Source organism: Poecilia latipinna, unplaced genomic scaffold (assembly GCF_001443285.1).
Source record: "Poecilia latipinna isolate Pla-1442-1.1 unplaced genomic scaffold, P_latipinna-1.0 Scaffold1041, whole genome shotgun sequence".
NCBI classification, from domain to species: domain Eukaryota; kingdom Metazoa; phylum Chordata; class Actinopteri; order Cyprinodontiformes; family Poeciliidae; genus Poecilia; species Poecilia latipinna.
Genome location: NW_015113657.1, coordinates 359615 through 380043, shown reverse-complemented (window position 1 = coordinate 380043; position 20429 = coordinate 359615). Strand labels below are relative to the sequence as shown.

The 20429-nt window shown below is 36.4% G+C and overlaps 1 protein-coding gene across 1 annotated transcript; it reads right to left on the bottom strand.

Annotated features, from left to right (window-relative positions):
* Positions 1-1804: 1804 nt before the first annotated feature.
* LOC106959052 (voltage-dependent calcium channel gamma-4 subunit-like) lies at positions 1805-14305 on the bottom strand. The gene is made up of 5 exons (XM_015051340.1): positions 13549-14305; positions 10412-10666; positions 7837-7920; positions 5381-5521; positions 1805-5173 (listed from the first exon to the last, which is right to left on the bottom strand). Exons 1-5 carry the CDS (start codon positions 13577-13579, stop codon positions 4332-4334), a joined length of 1353 nt encoding a protein of 450 aa, XP_014906826.1. The 5' UTR covers positions 13580-14305; the 3' UTR covers positions 1805-4331.
* Between the last annotated feature and the right edge of the window lie 6124 nt (positions 14306-20429).

Genomic DNA, 20429 nt, shown 5'->3' with positions numbered 1-20429 from the left:
ACATGTCAGTAGGCATGGGGTGGGTACCAGGTATCAAGGAATACCAAAGTTTAAAATGTTAGTTTCAAAACATTGTCATTACTCTCTATAATTTGAAATCTGCCAGAGAAAGTGCCAGAATGACAAGCAATTTCTCTTGTGTGCAGCAAAAAGCAATACCTGTTGCTGCCAATCAGCTGTTGCTGAGTGTTTTCTTGGTTGAAAGAAGACACCCATATTTTTTTTTCTTTCTGACAACAGAGGGAAAAAGAAAACTATAGGAGCACCACACATGGCATTATTGTGGCACGAACAGTGATAACTGGTGCTTATCTGCTTTACATAGAAGATATTGGATCATGTTATACAAATTTATTTAAACTTTTTTTTTTTGTTGTTGTTGTTTTTACAAATGCCACAGTACCAAGAAACAGTGATAAATTTACCAGCCCATGCCTACATCTCAGTATTTACACACATTTGTGCCTTAGAAATAACAGATGTAGCTTGTTGTACTTAATGTTTACTGTGTGAACACATTTAGCTTTACCAACACAGACCACAGGCAGCTCACTTTGCCAGCACTAAGGTTTCCAACTATCTGTCACAGGGACCACTGTCACCTTTTTAGTCCCAAGATAAAAGAGTTAGAATTCTGAAACAATATGACATTAAGAATATTGATCCATACCACCAGCAAAATAAATATATTAATATAAACTCTATCACCTACAGTTATACACTAGTTAGAACAATAAAAAACACAGATTTTAGGCTACGTTGGTTATGTTTCAAAAGTAAAACATCTATGCATTTCCTACAAGGAAATGATGACAAAAAAGTGGAAGAACGACAGAAAAGATAAAAAAACAGATAGGAACCAAAGTAAGATACAATAGACATTTAACAGGAACAAGTGAAGACAAATTATAAATAGTGAACAAATCCAATCCTAATATTTGATAAAAAATAATCCAATAAAATTTTAAAAAGTCAAACCCACAGCATAAAACAGAAGTAAAACAAAGTGTTACACTTTCAGTAAAATAACATATGTGTTAAAAAAGCATAATAGTTTTGAAAAAAAAAGTGCACTAAAATTTGCCCATTTATTATCATGGATTTATTAGAACAATAGATGGTTTGAAGAAAAAAAATAAGTAAACACTTTTCTAAAACAACATATAGATGTGCTCTTGAGCACGGCACGTAACCCCGAGTTGATCCAGGTTAGCTGTTAACCAGTTAGCCACAGAGGCTGGAACTGGGTAGTTTCCAGTCCGAGCGCGTTAGGTCGTAGCAGAACATTGCAGATGTGGAGCATAAATGTTCATTTACCTCTCCCAGCGGAAACAAATGCAAAGACAACAATAAAGATATTTCATAAAAACAGAAAATGTAGACTCACTAACCGTCCTCTTTTTATGCACCAGTTTTGATGTGACACTACAACTTTTGATTCCAACAGCAGGAGAAAAGAAATGAAGATGATTGTGAAAATAAAATAAAAACAATGTCATCCAAATGTATAAATACCCTGCAACAATCAGCATGATCATAAAAACACCAAGAACATGATAGCAACACTCAAAGAGTTACAATCTCCTGTAACCTAGAGATGGTCGTCACTCCTCATGTCCACTAATGATGTCAAAACTCAAAGTTTACCATTTACAGACTTTGTGTGTTTTTGTATATGTGGATTTTTTTCTACAATTTCATTATACATTTATTATTCTATTTTATTAAACAGTATATAGTTATAGCTATAGAAAGACAGAGGGAAGAGGAATTGGAGCAGAAGCTCTTTTTCTCTTCCTTCTTAATAGCAAGGGTTGGGCTAATTTGTTCAGCTCAAACTGCATTCAGATTTCTGTACATCAGTCTGGAACTTAAAAAAATCTAAGAGTCTAGTGCTGAATGTCTGGAAAATCAAATCAGAAATTTATTTTTCAGATTTTAACTACTTAGTATACCACCTTAAAAATACCCTGTAGAATGTGCTTCACCTGAAATTTGACTAACTTCTTGCAATTCTCTTATTTAGTGATGTGCTAGATACTACTGTTACACAGATAGTTTGAATACGCCAATATTTTGTACAGAGCAACAGATGACTGTAATTTTTAATTTTTGACTCTAAATAAAATTTCACCCCCTGAGTGTAAGTTGATCCCAACCCCAGCCTGTTGCTTGCTTTTTCAGCCCTTAGCAGGAACATTCAACAGATGCTGCCTTTGAGCCTCCAGTATCTAATTATTGTCATAAACAGTCATAAAATGCCCTAAAACATTTAAACCAATTAAATATCATATAATGTGCACAACATTCTCTCTATGAGAATAAAACTTCCTTTGACTCTGAGGCTTCCTGATGACACACCGTGACCATAATTTATGAGCAGAGTCAAAAGTGCAGCTGCTCACTCGTGATCTGCAATTAATTTCCGTTGCACTTATAGCTGCAATTATGATCATTCCCTAACTGAGAAACTTCAGCTGATCGTTTCAAAAAATATACTTTACCACAGCTGATACCTTCCCTAACTTTACCTATACAATATCTTGGATATCCTGATGTTTCACAAGAAAAGACAAAATATTTGACAGACACCGGAAAAATAATAATCTAAGTTCAGTCTCAGTTTGGGCATATATGCACTTTTAACAGTCTCTTGTTTAAACAATAAATAAATGAATATTAGGTTATGTTGTTTGTTTATAAGGTCAGGAGTCCTCATACCTCTTGAACTAGATTTGGGTTTTGTCACATCCAGTCACAAACTCTAAAGTATTTTACTCAGATTTTGAGTAATTAATAAATACATGGTTATGCATAATGGTGAAATTAAAATGGTTTCAAACACAAATCTTAAAAGTATGGCTTGATTTGGTATTGAAAAGAATTTAAAAGCATGATTCAGATGCCATAATGTTTATGTGGGCAGTGATGATGTGACATATTGATTTGTAGCTGTAGTGTTTTGGATTTTAGTCATTTTTGGTCTCATCTAATCACAACTTTCCTTCAGATTTGCCATAAACATGTCCTATGAAAGCTTTGATTTAAACTTTTTTTTTCTTGCACCTTTTCAATAAAGGTCGACTTTGTGTTATTCCAGAGTTACCATGGGTCACGGCTGCTTTTTCCATGTCCTGACAACTTTGTAGTTGTTCTGTTTCTATTTCAGATGATGGATTGAAAAGGGAACTGAAATGTTTGACATGAACCCTGACCTGTCTGATGGTGAAACTGGGGGTCATATTAGCTCAGCAATATCTCCGTATGTGAAGCCTGCATAGAAAAGGTGCATTGACAGTGACTTTAAGTTTCACAAATTATTCAGTAATTAGGTGACTTCTGAAGGAAGTTAACATAGCTGGATTTCACTTAGTAGCGTAAAAATAAGTTTTAGACTTTTATCGGCGTAACATTCTTTAAAAGCCATCTGGGGGAATTCCCCCACAGATGCATAATTTGGCTTCACTTCACATTTATATATTACTTTGTGTTAGCTGCACATATAATTCCAATAAAATACAGTAAAGTTTGTGACTATAAAGAAAGAAATTGTGAAAAAGCTCAAATGGTAGAAATGCTTTAGCCAGGCAGACACAGTGTGATAGAGAGTACAGAACTATTCAAAGTGAAGCTTGAAGTCTGACCTGGACACATTTATTTCTCTAACATGTCATTAAAAATAAATGGTCTTGTAGTGAGTCACACTGCTCCCTTGTGTGACATTAACATTGGGTTAGATGTGAGTGAGGTGTTACTCTGTGGACCAGAGGTCAAGCAGCTACTTAGGATCTAGAATTGGTCCCTGAAAAGCTCTTCACGTGGCAATCATTTGTGACATTCTGTTCCTTTGAACAGACATGTGACAAAACTATGGCTTGTATCATCTTGGCACGTCTTATTATTGGTCATCTTTGAGTGTTTCTGAACTCTTACGGACATTGTAAAAGCCAGATGAGACATTACATGAGTAAACTCTACAGATTCATACCCGGGCAATTAAAGGTATGAACTGTTCTATTCTGTCTCTGGGGTTATTTTATCAGATTTGCACAACTGGTTTAGTAAAAGAGAAAACAAAAGTAAACTGAAAAAAAAAAAACAAAAAAACACTGACTCTAATGTTTCGATTGTTTTAAGGCAGGCAGTTGTCATCAATGTCCACAGAGTATTAGGCGTTTTATGACTGTTTATGATATTGTATCTATGGCAGCTAGATACTCCCAGACTCAAGGACAACAACCCTTACTGTTGAAGTGTTGCCCACCCATTTTAAGCCCTAACTTTTTATACTTTTTGAGGCCCTTCTAGGCCCTTCTCTCTGAGGTTCCATTTTAAACAGGTGTTGTTTTCCTGTTAAGTGTATCGGAGTTGCTATCCCTGTCCCTTTTGGCTGTCAGCCGGTCCAGGGTTCCAACGTTGCCCCTGTCTCGCTCCATTGTAGCTGTTGAGATTGGGGCTGGCTGGGCCGGCGCAGCAGCTGCGGTGGAGGTATTCAGTGGCGCAGCATTAGCAGCAGCTGCTGCAGCCGCCAAGTTGGACTTAGAGTGAGATGGGAGCGTACCACTGCTTATCACCGCCCCTCCTCCTGCGCCTCCACTGCTGCCGCTGGAATCTTTCGGGAAGTAATTGTGAAGCTGATAAAGCGTGGCCCGGTCCACTGTGCCGTAGAGAGGTGGGGCGCCTCCTCCCAGGCTCCCCAGCTTGGAGTCCCTTGACAGGGTGTACATGGAGATGTCACCACCTCCACCACTCCCGCCACTGCTGCTGTGGTGTGGGTTGGGCAAAGTGGCAACAGAGAAGGGAGGAGCAGACGGAGGAAGAGTGAAGGTCTTGGAAGCTCCAACGGGGGACGTCTCCTGTGAACGGGGCGGGTCGGTGGAGCGGGAGCTGGAGCGGGAGCGCCGCCTGAAGCGGTAGCTGGGCAGACGCAGCATGGCATGCGTGGTGCTCTTGAAGAGGTCAGTGCGAGAGCGACAGCGCAGCTCCTTGTTCTTCTCAATGTAGATGTTGACAGCCAGGACTCCAACCATCTCAGCCAGGATGAAGGACAGACCGCCAAAGTAAAATGACCAGCCGTAAGAGTAGTGCCACTTCTTATCCTCATCTTTCTTTGGAGAAATGTCGCTGAGAGCTGCAGAGATGTATACTATCACACCAATGATGTTGCTAAGCCCTAGAGAGATAGAAAAAAATTGATGTGCTCCTTTCGCACAAATCGTATTCAGCTTTATGGGACTTTGCAAGTTGACACACTGGACAACTTTTTCAGTTGTAAAAAGGCAGGCGTGGTAAGAATGTCAATATGGATTTTGTTGTAAATTTATTGATCTCACTAATGTCTCACAGTAGAAAAATACCTGCAGTAAAGCTCCAGTCTTACCTGCTGCTACAAAAAGAATTCCTCCTCCGAGAATAATGTTCCTTTTGCTCTTGTAGAAGCCGCTGGAAGCAACACACACTCCGCCCAACAGGAGCAATATGGCACTGAGGATTGGAAAGATACTGGAAGCTCTAACCACACCTGCAGACGGCAATGGAAACATTATTGTTTCAGACAGTTTTGGCCAGGATCCACAGTTGATGCTACTTTTTCTCCCAAAAGATCAACACTACATTTTTTTTAATCATAAAACATAATTCTGGTGTTGTGGAAAATCTCTCCCTTTGAAACTTGAAACATTAATAGAGTTTTTCCTTCACTGTCGACCAAACAACCAAAAACCTCAAAATCCAGCTCTCAGTCTCTTTAACAGCTCTGGAAACTGAGCATTACATTATCTCATCCTTTAAAATGTTAATTATCAGGAGACATTAGGGAGGATTAAAATGTCAGATATAATCCTGATACACAACAGAATTTGTCATTTTAAAAGTATGTAACATGAGATGAAATTGTAAATGGACTTAACTTGCATACTCTAGCATTTTTTAATTTTATAATCTTACATTCTTTAAAATTAACTGACAGTCACACAATGTTCACGAATGACAGTTTAGAGGGGAAATTCAGGTTAAGTGTCTTGACCAGGTCTAGATCAACGTAGGTGAAATAAATTTGTAGTCAAACTCACAACCTTCTGTTTGCCAAACTTAAGCTAATTGCCCTGCTGACACTCTGTTGATTAGTACATTTTTTATTTACTATTTATCATGTCTAGTATGGTTTCATGTTGATGCCCAGTTCCTGACAGTTTAATTGATTGCATAAAAGTAAAAAAAAAATGATTAATGTCTGAATGAAAGCATCATGGGCCTCTCTAAATGTTATCAATGAGCATTCTCTGTATTCAGAGAAGATTGCTGAATGTAATTCAAAGTCCAAAGCTGTCAGAAGTCAAAGCTTCAACATTTCATACTTTTTTCTGCTAAAAGGATAAGATAACTTGATGTTGAGTGGCCAGTGGATAAGACCACTCATCATTACATTTTGGACAGATAAATTCTACTCTTAGGTCACCAAAGATAATTTGGGCTAATTGTGGAAAAAAAATAGAAAAAAATCAAGAAAAATAGTTTCGGTACCACTTTATTTGAAGGGGGGTGAATAAGACTGACATGACACTGTCATAAACATGACATAACACCTGTCATGAACATGAAAAAGCCTTCATGAATATTTAACCAATAAATCATTACTGATATAAATTTGTTATAAAAGTATTACTGATTGCACTTTAAAAATGAGGTAACTTTATGTTATTAAAGGTAAAGTTTAAACAGTAATGATTTATTGGTTAATGTCAAGTTGTCATAACAAAGACATTTTGAATAATGTCAACTTTATATTAAAAGTGTCATAATTTACCAAATGACGCTTTATGACAACAGTCATAAATATTCATGAAGGCTTATTCATGTTCATGACAGGTGTTATGTCATGTTTATGACAGTGTTATGACAGTCGTATTCAACCCCCTTCAAATAAAGTGTTACCATAGTTGCTTGTTATCCATTTTTGTTGTCTTTCTTTATTTAAAAAAATTGTAAACATAATACTGCAGCCTTAAATAAGTTAGTTTGGGCCAAATGTAGCAGATGTTCAGGAGCTATAAAGGTTCAAGGAGCTCAAACAATGAAAAAAAGAAGAAATCTACAGGCTTTCCTGGTTTTACATTTGATGTTTACAAGAATAACATCTACATGTTCATAAGGTTCTCTTGAATATTACTTAAATGATAAATATTTTACTTTTACTTTAGTTTTGCTTTTTTGATTGAAAAAAGGTAAAAAGGCATTTTTTTCATGACATCATTAAGCAAATCAAAATAATTATGCAACAATGTGACAGGTGCACTGGACATAATAGTTTATTCAGTTTAGAAAACTAAAACACACTAGCCTCCCAGCTGCCTTCCCAGAAATATAAACTTTTACATAACATAAATGCAATACATGCCTTGCAAAGTAAAAAATTAATGGTGGTGTAAAATGGATCTGCACTTACAATAGAGAAATGGATGTTGAAACACAATAAATCCTGGCTAATATAATCTATCAGTGAAGACTGTTCTTTCAATCCATCTGTGAAAACCTCAAAGCCCCATGCACCTGTGCATCCATAAACCCTGCAGACACACACACACACACACACACACACACACACACACACACCTTCAGCAACACTTTGCTTGAATCTGACATCCGTGCATTGGTGTCCGCCCACCATCCCCATTCTGGTCCTTTTTGTATCGTTGCGCAATTGAAACATTTATGTGTGTGTGTGCAAGTGTGCGTGCTGTTCGCTGTGCTGTGTGTGCGTACGCCACTGAACTGTTATTTATGTCTCGATGCATTTTTTTGTGTGAATTTGTGATGCATTTTGTAAGCGTTACTCACGAAGCAGATACTCTGCAGCATCTTGGTCATAGTCTGCGTCGTCGGGAAAATGATTGATCTGGGAACACACACCTCTCTTCAAGCCTGAACACAACACAGAGGGGAGGATGAGGAAGAGACAATGATGAAGGAATTGGAAGTACACTTTGTACAAAGCTGTATTTTTGAGGATTCATTTTATTCTAAAATATCTACTCATGAATGCCTGTAATCAGTCCAAGATCTCAGTAAGCCTTGTAGTTGCATATTTAAGTAAGCAGAAGTGAGATTTTTGCTTTTTGTGGGAGAACAGCTGTATGAGCACAATTATTGGACAATCAACAGTGTGCAAAATTATTATGCAACTGGAAGAAAAAGAGAATTTTTTTCATCTCACTTGTTGATTTGAATATTTTTAAAAGGACAAAATGAACAAACAACTCAAAATTTACAAATAAACTTTTCTGACATAAAGATAAAACCAGTCACTAACATAACTATCCATATTTTCAACAACAGAAGGGTTAAATTTATAGCGTCTGTCAGTTTCTTTGCTTCTAATGTTTAAGGAGGGACCACAATGATTAATGTCAGGTGAAAAGGAAACAATATCATTTTTCTTTCATCTTACAAGTCTTTTTTCTGAGAAGCTACGCAGTTTATTCAATGCAGCATTGTTCTGCCTAATCAAAGTTGTCTATTTATAAGATTCTGATTATTCTGAGTCCACCTTCTGCCCAAAATCTTCCAACTACTTCCTCTTCAGTTATAACACTTTCATCCATCTGGCCTGTCAAGAGTCACTCCATTCTCATTTGAAAAATGTTTATTTAGAAATGTCCTAGCCAGTCTTCAATTATTTCAGCGTACAGTTTGGTCAGTGGTGGTTGAGTTTCAGCCCTCCATACTAAGCCTCTGTCTCTGACTACTGAACACATTGTACATCTGGGTTCTTCAGGTAGATTGCAGTTATGACAGGACTTTATTGTTTCTGGTATCTTTTTATCCGTCTCAAGTTCATTGGCAGTTCATTCTGTGTCTTTTTTTCTTACCACATTTCTTTGGGCGCTTTTGACTCTTTGAAACAATGTTTAATGGTTCTGTACTCACACACAATATTTTCACTATTTTGAGATTATTAGTCCCTCTGAAGGACATTTTACAATTTTTGCCTTTTCAGAACCAGTTAAATCCTACTTGGTCCACTTTACCCGAGGAATATATCTTGCTTAGTAACTAGGAAAATGTTGCCATATGATGGTGATCACAGGCCACACCAACCTAAACACAAATAGACATCACCTAATTGCTTAAATCCATTTGCATCCAAATGGATGTAATTTTGACCTGTACAATTCAAAATTGTACAGGTTGGAGTCAAAATCTTGCAAAAAATCATATGGTCAAAATATGAATTTACCTAACAGTAAAACATCCCCTGTTTCCAAAGGCTTGAGCAGTACTTATAAAAAAATCTACCAAGAAACAAAAACATGTTGACACTACAACAAGATATTTTTTAGGAGAGATCACAGATTATAGACACAATTTACATTAAAAATGTTCACTAAAATATCAAATTAGCCTAAAAGGGAATCCACCTTTTGATGGCAATGTAATATCCTTCAACATTAAAAAAAATCACCAGGTGACTCTTTTGTCAAATCTGGCAAGACAAGCACTGAATGAAAATTTAAATTATTATTACTTTTATTGGCAGGTTATTACTCACGAGATTTAGAAGCAGAAATAACTTAGTTTCATACAAAGCAATTTGCTTCTTCAGCACCATGGACAGCGTGAGGAAGGCTTACAATGTTAAAACAGAGGATACACTGCAATAGTTCCTAATTTATGCAAACGTCTCTGTACCGTTTGCTCTTTGTTCTGCTAAACACATTAGAAGGATTTTGTTTCTGGCTGTGAGCTTTTTTACTGTGTTGTTAAGGTCCAAAGCCCACAGAGTGAGCAAAGGACATGAAGGCATGGACATTAATTAGCAATCTAAAGTCTTTCTAATGTTATGTCAAGAAACAGTTCCTCTAAAAATATTTAGAGAATTTAAGGATTTTCCAAAAAAAATTTGAAATTTCCTCCCAACATTAAGAAACAAAACAAGAAACAAAAACATTTTATCAGCACCTTGATGTCAAAAAGCATGGAGGCTACAACTTTAAGGCCTGAGTGCTTCTGTAAACAAGATCTAATTTGGTGCTATGAAAAATGTGGTAATACTAAATAGTCAATGCATGGTGGGTTGGCATAATTGCTTGCAGTTCTATTTCTGTTGTCTTTTTAAATTGACCACAGCTCTGATTTTTCTCCAGCCATGAAAAACAAAATGGTCACGATTTGATGAATCCTTTACCATGACTAAAACATTAGTAGTAGATGAATGTCAACAAGTCTATGTATCACATGGGTACTGTTTGTAGTATGTGTCTGTGATTGTACACCTATTTATGTCATGTCTGATTACTCTGATGAGCACACTCATCTCAAAAAGTCCCTCATCCTTCCCACACAGCTACTAAATACATAAAAATACATACTTATCACACCAGACAGTTATTTTACATTCTGAAACCAGCTGTACCTTCAAGGCAGCAAATCCTCCAGAGGCCAGAGTGGGTGAGAGCCCCGGGGTCTTTCTTGTCCTTGTTGCTAGAGGAATCCTCCTGGGAGGAGTTGGCTGTGCTGTTGCAGATGAATGCGCGGGCATACAGCCAGTAATCTGTGCCGATGGCCACCGTCATGAGTGCAAATGCCGCAAAGGCCCCCATGGTGGTCAACAGCACCTGGATGCCTCGTTCCCACCAAACCATCGCAGGGCGTGGAAGGAAACTGACGTCTAATGCAAAAACCGGAAAAGGATCAGAAGGTTTTTTTCATTTTTCAGTTTGATTCCCAAAAATGCAACAAACAGAGATGACTACTTATATTGATTTGCATTCAGTTGTTTTTCTCTCACCCACCTTTAGCTAAATAGTGCTGAATGTTAATAAAAACCACCTGCTGATAAAACGTCAAGTGGAAGAGAATAAGTTGTTTAGAAGAGCATCAGGTAACTATTGACCTTTAATTAGAACCAGAAGAGGCTTGTCTGCCTTGCAAATATATTTAACAACCCACTCTATTGTCTATTCTGATCTTTTTTCTTATGATGCTTTAGATTCAATGTTGTCATTAATTTATTCAGCATTGCATTTTAAGTAAATGAGTTTGACACTGTTTTAATGATCAAGATTTGTGTAATGAGCAACGTTACATTTACTTGAAGCCATCTAAAGCTTATATTTTATTTTTTTCTCTAGAAAAGATGGGAAACCTTAAAAAGCCTTAAAAAATAGCCATTAGCTGTCAGTTGTTTCCTCTATTTATAAATTAAACTGTTAGCTTTAGATGCATAAACACATCTACTGTCCCTGATGGGCCCACTGTAGGTGACTGGTGGGACCTGCTGATGGCGTTGACTCCTTCGCTACATTCTGTGTAAGCACACTCGAGTAGTTTTTAATCAAAACACAGCATATATAGCCCAAAGCTGTGAAGAAACGTTGGCAGGTGCAGCCAGCTGGAAACAAAATGTCCACATCGCTTGAGCAAGATGTGAAAATTGCAATTGTGGATGCAGGACAGTTACAAATGTTGGTAGTTGTTTGTAATTTATTACATGGAGTGTTGGAAGAAAATGTTATAATATTGAGTGTGTAGATTAGTATGTCTTGGCTAAGACCTTTTTATGAACCACTTATATTTTCAAGAATCCTGTTTACCAGTTAATACTGAAAATTCAGATTTTTTTTGTCCTGTTCATTAAAGGCAACAAAGCTGAAAAATCTCCCAAGGTATTGGTGTGTAAAATAATAAAACTCACAATGTTCTCTGATGCACTTTGTTTTGAGTATCAAGTGCAGACATAATTACTATTATCATGGTTCATATTTATGACATAATCATTTTAGTCTGTGCTGAAATAAAATCCAAAACTGTTAAAAATGCATATACAGCTTTTATTTTCCTTTAATGTATGGCAAAGTTCAATAATTCATTTGAAGATGTTTTTTTATTGAGTGAAGGTTTTGTAAAAGCATGATGTGTGCATCTAATATTTAAAAATGGATATCTCCACAGAGACTGATTTTACGACCTTTTCCTTTCAACAAAAAATGTGTAGAACAAACAAAGACATTTTAAAATCTCTTGGAAATTTTGTTTGGAATTCTAGCTGGGATATCAAAGGAAAAAATCCAATAACAAATCAGTCAAAAAATGATGATAAATGAGAGAGAAAAAAGGAAAAGTGCAGTACTGTTGACTTTACGAGTCAACAGGCATGGCGAGAGGAAAGGGAAACATAGATGTATTCATTCTAACTATTGTGCAGGAAGTCAAAAGTGAAAGTCAAAAGCTGTTTCACCTGCTATACACATTATCTTCCATTCAATTATTCATTCATGCTTATAAAAACACTAAATAGTCTCAGATTTAAGTTTTCAAAAACTTAGGAAATAAAATGCCGGAGATGCAGCCTTTAACTGTGACAGATTACTCAAGATACATTAAGAACGACAAGATAATATTTCAGAGCCCTGGGGTTCACTGCTGCAGCAACATGAAGAGAGAATTAAGGTGAAGAAGTTCAATCAGTTCTTCATTAGAAGTTGTTTGTTCATCTAAACACTTAACATTTTCATCTTGAAATCAAGAGCTTTTATTGTTTGTAATTTAAAATACCATCCATCCATCCATCCATCCATCCATCCATCCATCCATCCATCCATCCATCCATCCATCCATCCATCCATCCATCATGGTTCTACACAATAAATAACTTCTGTATTATTGCTTTAAACACAGAAACTTGTTGTGTTGTTTTTCTTTCTCTGCTCAACCTGCTGCCATGTTGGCCCCGACAAGTCAATGTGGCAGCAACAGGCTTCCCATACGTCTATTCACACTTAAACTGGTTATTTAAGACCTCTAAAACTGATGACATTACATCTCACCTAACTAAAACGTAACTATTTTGAAATGCAGGTTTCTTAAATGGTGGATATATGTTCTAATTTGCCTAATTCAAATAAGCAGGAGTAAAAACAGACGATTAAAGGATCAAATCAAAACAAAAAAAAAAATTAATGCATATTTTTTAAGGTGTTTGATATTGCATGACGTTGTAATAAAACACGTTTTTTCATGGGAAAAAATGAAATGTCTACAATTAACTGTGCGCAACAAGAGATCACAGCAGATCTATGTTTTCTTCCTAACTGCACTTGATTCTGATTGGGTCAAATTAGAAGCAACTTGGGGGATTTAACCGACCAAAGCTGTGACAGGTTGAGAACATGCATCTAAAGACAACTCAAATAAAAATTCAACTAAAAGAACAATCACTTATGTAACTGTAATTGCTCTCTGTGTTAAACTGTATTACCTAACCAATATCCGTCACTTGAGCCATTTCTGACCCAAACATGACCAAATCCTCAGCTTTCTGTACCTGATCACAGCTTTATGTACCAAAGCTGAACCCAGACCTCTGGACACATCTGCACCTTAAGGTGAAAGCCGGTGTGAATGTGGATATGCGGGTCGTTTCCGGAATGGCAGTAAGTCATGTGCGTCTATTTATCTGTTTAAATACAGATGCATGTCATATGTGTACCTACACAAATCCAGATGTGTGTAGGTTGTATGCAAAAGCACATGCGAATGCAAGTGTATTACCTGGGGGCACGCTTCTTCCTTTGGTCTCCATCTCCTGTCCCCCCTGCTGCTGCTGTTGCTGCTGCTGTTCTTCTTCTTCGTCAGTGAAGAGAGCTTCGTAACCCCGGTCCGAACCGCCTCCATCCACCGTTTATCCTTTGCTTTCTCTCCCCTTTCTCCTTCTCTCTTTTCACTGCACTTCCTCGAATCTGAGCCCTTCCTACTTATTTTGCAATCTCTTTTCTTTTTAGTTTTCTCTGTTTTCTGTTTTTTTTTTCTTTTAATTTTGGGCACTCCTTTGCTTGTTCTTAGCAAGTGGTGGGTGCTTCACTCGCTGTCCGCTCCTCTTATTGAATTGCCATGGCAGTCATCTTCTGCAACTGAGAGAGGCAAGAAGGAGGTGGCGTTGGGAAGGTGGGGTGAGGAGGGAGCAAATGAGAGAGACTGGCAGAAAAGACAAAAGACACAGAGAGAGAGAGAGTGAGAGAGAGAGATGAACAGAATCAAAGGACGGGGAATATAAAGAAAGCAAACACTGAAAGAAAGAAGATGAGATGAGGTGGGCGGTGAATTCGATTAACAGATGAGAAATGAGTATGAAAACCAAGGGATGCTTCTGTGCAAAAGCATTCCCTGTGAATACAAGCCTTTTTTCAATCTAAAATGATTTCTTTGTCAGTTAAAAAAGAGCAAATATCCAAAACCTGTAACCTGTAGCCAACAGCAAAAGCAAGCCCCCTTGTAAATAAGAGAAGCTGGTTTGCCTCCACAAAGAGAGAGAGAGAGAGAGAGAGAGAGAGAGAAAGCAAAAAAAGAACAAGCGATGCGAGAGAGCGTGCTCTAGTCCATTGCCATGGCAACAGTGAATTCCAAAGTCTATGGTGAAGCTGGCAAGTGTGTGTGTGTGTGTGTGTGTGTGTGTGTGTGTGTGTGTGTGTGTGTGTGTGTGTGTGTGTGTGTGTGTGTGTGTGTGTGTGTGTGTGTGTGTGTGTTTGTTAGCGTGTAGTGCTGAGATAGGGGAAATAAAGCGATGCATGTAACAACTGAGAGGATTTTGTTGAGATTAAAGAAAAATTACAGTGTAAATTGTGTTCGCACAGAGAGAAGCTTAGATGTTGACACTGGCTGCCCAAACACAGGGATTTCTGTCGTGGACATGTTTGATTCCTCACTGAAGATGAGGAATGAACATTCACAGGAGAGATGACAGACTTGTGAGTCATTTGTGCTGCGGTCACAGCATCTTGGCTTGCCTCATCCATCCAACTTTCTTCCTGTTGGTGCGATAGCTTAATCACAAGGACTTAGCCCTGGATTGTACTTTGAACTGCACAATGCGAATTTTTCAAAGGCAAGACATCAAGTAGAGATTTGACAGCTTTCCCAAGGGCATTCCAGCAGAACAGCTGCTTTTCACCCTGAACTTCCATCCTGCATTTCAACATTTTTCCTGGAGAGAAAAACCCCATCAGCTCTGGCAGGAGGTCAGGTTTTACTGCTTTTTTTGTTTTCATTTTCTTCTCACAAGCTGTTGCCAAAACCACAGGGCATCTTAAATCCACATGAGAGGTAGCTGCACCACCGCAGCATGGGATGTTAAGTTGTTTGATGTGAACAGCAGATGCAGAGTTACTTCACAACACAAATCCTTTTGCTGAAATGACCAAGAAAGCAACCTTGTATGAGCTCAATGGGAAGCTGACATTTTGTGTCTTTCAAAGACAATCATGCTTCTTTGACCGTTTCACATTTTGTCACAAGTATTTTTATAGATCAAGGGTAAAATGGTGGGGCAGTTGGTAGCACAGTTGCCTTATAGCAAGAAGGTCTTGGGTTCAAATCTCAGGCTGGAATCTTTTTATTCCTCACTGCAGACATTTGGGTTTAATGAAAAGTTTATTCAGAACCTACCCATAGGTTGTCATTTTAAAAGATACTTTTTCTCTGGCAAAATAGCCTCAGCAGAATGTATATATTATTAATATGAATGTATTTGTTGAGGAAAACTGAATTCCATACTTTGCTTTAATCAAAATGTCTGATATATTTCCATATACAGTATTTCTGTTTTAATTTTTTGTGCAATTTGCCCTTAATAATTACGTTACCAGTTACCTTAACAAGCTAAATTAGGAAAGCCCCAGAGAACTTGTTACAGACCCACTTAAGTAAATAAGCAGCAGTCTCACTGGACCCAGAGCAGTTTGTATACGGCCCTTAATTTGGAACTAAAGATGCAATCATCCACTCTCTTAAGGAGGTTTGTACTAATCTGAACAAAACATTGATGGGGCCATTTTTATTTTTCTTGTGATTTAACAGTTAAAACTGACACTAAAATACATGAATTTATAGAAAATGCTTATGCATGACCTGGGTTGTAAAATCTGGCTTAGTGCAAAGACTCATTGCAGTTTATTCCAAACGCTTTATGGGAGTTTCTCCTGTCAAATGTGCACAGAACTAATTATTAGGTTCAAAGTGTTAAATACTTTTCACATGTGGCTTTTCTGTTTTCATTCAGTAAAAAAAAAAAAAAAAAAAAGAACTTGTGGGTGGGAAATGAGGTTTTTACAGCAGGTATGAAAAACAGAAAAACAATTGTTCAAAGTGTGCAGGTGCTCAAGGACCCATAACAAAAACTTTAACTTATTATTTTTCCATGCAGGCAGCATTGCCAGAGAGGGTCAGATTTAATTGGCTACGACTAAAACAGTCATGGAAAATAGTTTTTCATTACCCGAGATCAACAAACTTTCCTTGAGAACAAATAAAATTTAAACTTGTAGCAATATAGGAATAAAACAACAAATGTTATTGTTTATATTTTTACAAAGCAAACTTGTCGGTTCCTTAAAATCTTAAATGTAACATTTAAACTGTTTAAATTTTTTTTTTGTTAGTGTTATCTATGCCAAAACCAAATAAAATGTAACACTATTCTTGTTCGATTCTTAAAACTAAGATGTTTTAAGATGTGTGATGCATTATTTATTGGGGCGCAGCTGATAGTTTGAGCGTCTCAGTTTGACAGCACCTCAGCTACATCTTGTTCTATGGATTATTTTTGAAATCCATGGTTAAGGCAAACCCAGCAAGGTGATTCTAGGCAAGCCTTAGATCTTCTCTGTAGTGGATAAACATAACCTGCTCACCCATAAGTTTGTCTTTCTGATTACTTCATAGTACTGTGCTGGCATCCTGAATTATTTAAATCCACCGTTCTCATTGCAGCTAAGTTTGTTTTAAATAACTTGCACAAATTAGGACAGACCAGCTGCCCAAATCTGTCTCCCCCAAAATGCCTGCAACCTTCCCTCCTCAGATGAGAACAGTCTGTTCCTGCTGCTCAAATTAAAAGTGCAGCTGTGAGCTCAATGGCACAGACAGCATTAAATCAGTCGCAGTCAGAAGCGACCTCAACTTCTAAGAGGAAGTTTCGAACTTTATAATTAGTGTCAGGTGAGTTAAAATCTATCAGTGATAATAGTAATGATGATAAAGTTGTTCAAAAGAACAACTGGAGCAGAGATTTTTAGCTGTACTAGGGAGACATGTGAAACAAACCGATAAGTAATTTGATCAGAAAAGTATTTAAGACCAGAACCGACTGACATCTTCCATCATCAGCTATTGTTCTGACTCAAGCTAATCTTCAGTAAAGTTGAAACCCTGGTTCAAATGGAAGTTGTCATGGAAAAGATGAAAGACTGCAAAGGACTCCAAACCTGTATTTTCAACATATATCAAATGGGCATTAACAATTAGGCAAAAGGAAATCTGGAGCCAGGCATATATGTTGAAATACATCACCATGGGCAAAAATGGTATATATTTTGAGAAAAAATATTCTTCTGTGCTGTTTATGTCTTCCTTGTACAAAACGAGAATAAGACAGCACAGTTCTAATGATGCACTCAGATCTGGCATTGTGAAACACACCACAGAAAAAAATAATGGGTTTCATTATCACTTAATAATCTGCAAACAAATCATCAAAAAAAAAATTGTAAGCAAATGTGCTTTGCAATGACTGAGTCACACTTTAACAATGATGCACCATAGTGCATATAATTTTTAGGGCTCTGAATGATGGTATCAAAAATGCTGTTTTTATTGACATGTTCTTTGTTCTGTTACATTTGTTGCCCACAGAGTCGTGTCAAATGTTTGTCAGTACTGGATTAATTACAAGATACATTCTCAGCTAGCTTGACAGAGCAAATGGCTGAATGGATGTTGGAGTCAGATAAAACAATGAGAGTGGCAGCCTGTTAGATTATTCCTTCGATTTAGATGTCTAAGACGTTATGAATCATTTATTAAACTGTAGAAAGAAAAAAAAATATTTTCCAACAATTTATCAAAAATGTTTTTTTTTGTTTTTTTTTCACAACACAAAGTTACCCTTTTGTGGCACCTTGATCATGTTTAACCCCTTCTTTCCTACAGGGCCCATTTTTGTGGGCAATACCTTTGGGTCCAAGAGACTCTTGGAAATAAAGTTATTTTTCTCTTGACACTATATGAATGAAGGTTTTTTTATATTTTACTTTTAAGTTATTTTCCATCTTTCTTATTTACTAACACATAAACCATCACAAGGAATAATAAAAATGACTAATAAGAATATAATAAGATTTTATTAATATACACTTTTTTTCATTTTCAGCAGCTGTTTTTGCCTTACAATAAAAAGCAAAACATAATTTTTTTTCATATGTTATCGCTGGATAAATAATTCTTAATTAAGCACAAGAGTGATGCTTCACAACTATTCTGATTTGAACATGTTCATTTAAAATATGCATAATTAACAAATAGGCAAAATGGAAGTCTAGAGCCAGGCAAAAGTTTATTGAGTTCAAAGTTAACAAAACACTGCAAATGGTACACTTTCAGGCATGACAAAAATAAAGTTATGCAATAAAGCAGCTCATTTAAATAAATATTATTTCCAATAGGTATCAGTTGAGTCTAATATAACTGACTCAAGATGTCCACCAACTCTTACATAATTCAGCCTGGGTTGATTGCATACTTACGATGCAGAGTAAATTTTTACACCAAATCACAGCTTCGGAAAAAAATAAAAAATAAAGCTTTTAACAAAAGAAGTTAAAATAAAAATAAATATATTTTAAAGCTTCATTTCTCTGCTGCAGTGATTTCAAAAGAAACACTTTGTTTGGATTTTTGCAGAGATCTTTATGGTCAGCTCATGTGTGCCTGCATGTGTTCTATGATTGCATGTGAGTGTTCATAAGCATGGATGCTCAGCTCTTAGCAGTTCAAAATCAAAAATACATCTGCAAAATATATTCAAAATTTCTTATCAGCAGCTAAATCATTTCTTATCTAATAGCTATATAACAAAGAATCATAAAATATTCTTAACACTGCATTGGCTACATGTTTCTCTTTTTTATCATAGCATCACAGCTTGTAAGCATACAGTTTATTTCCCATAAATCTAAAAATGCTAAAAACAATGGCTTATTTTAAGCATGATTGCTACTCAGCTACAAAAACAAGCAATCACTGCAGTTACTGTGAAACAAGGTCAAATCAGGTCAGAGACAAATTAAAATGTGGAATTTGAATTGTAAAGTAATATATATTTGCACTTCTTTAACCAGCAAAACTTTGTTTTCACTGTTTTTGAGTCGCTTTTCAGCATTGAACTTATGACTATAGTAGTTGTCACATTAGTAAAACAACACCACAAGAAATGAACACAAGTTTCCAGTTTGCTCCCCAACAAGTTTGAGTTACTCAAAGTGCAATTTCAGTAACTCTTTTCATTTCTTCTATAAACTTTCTGCTTCTTATCAAACTTGGGTGCATGGGATTTCATTGAAATCTACCAATCTGAGAAGTACAATGTCACTCAAATGAATTCAAATGCAATTTATCATAAAATGTCCTTAAAACAGTTAGCTTAACTGTTTGTATTGGGTCATGATTGTTAAATGTCCTTTAACTCGATTAGTGATTTCCACATTTCATGCAAATCACTGAAACCTTCGGCTCCACAGAGGTTCCCCAACTATCCAGATCCATAGAAAGTCTCTGAGCTACATATTTAGTGTCATTCCAGGAATTGCAGCACATTCATTCCCAAAGTTTTTTTTTCTTTAATTAGAAAAAAATGTCCATTAATGCTACCACCCAACAAGTTTTGATTGGGATTAGATTTTCTTGCTTTGGCAAAAATTTAGAAGAAGAATCTATACAAGAAACTATCAGGCGTAAAACTCTCTATGCATATACAGTTAACCCCTAAATAATGAGCTGTATTGGTAGGTCATGATACAAAGGCAAAAGGTGAAAGCAATGTGGATCATGTTTACTTTCTCTTCTTTTACCTTATCAAGATGCTGGGAAAGCAGTCTTGTCAACATTTAGCAAAACAGGAATAAAAAAAAAACCTCTCCTCATATTTTCAAATGACAGTTTTATTTTTTTATTTTTCACAACATTTTTATTAAAAAAGTTAGGGAAATACTGATCATATTTCAGATAATCATGGCTCTGATCAAGGGTGTCTAAAGTAACCAAGAAGAAACTCATCTTAAAATAGATGTTGTAGGTCTAATGTCTGTCTTTATGTCGGCTACATTTCTGACAAAAATGTAGTTTCGGTAACTAAAACATTTATTTTTTAGTTACTGAAAAATAAATGGTTATAAAATGGGTTATTTATTTAAAACTAATGAGTTTTGAATATGAAATACTGTTCAAATGTTCAGGGCTGATGAATGATTGAGTCCCAAATAACTGAGATCAATATCAGGGATGAAAATATTAATAATATTCACCAGCATTTATTATGAAATATACAAGTCAGAAAACTATCCCACCATGCTCATGAAAAGATTACATTTTTCAAATAAGGAAAA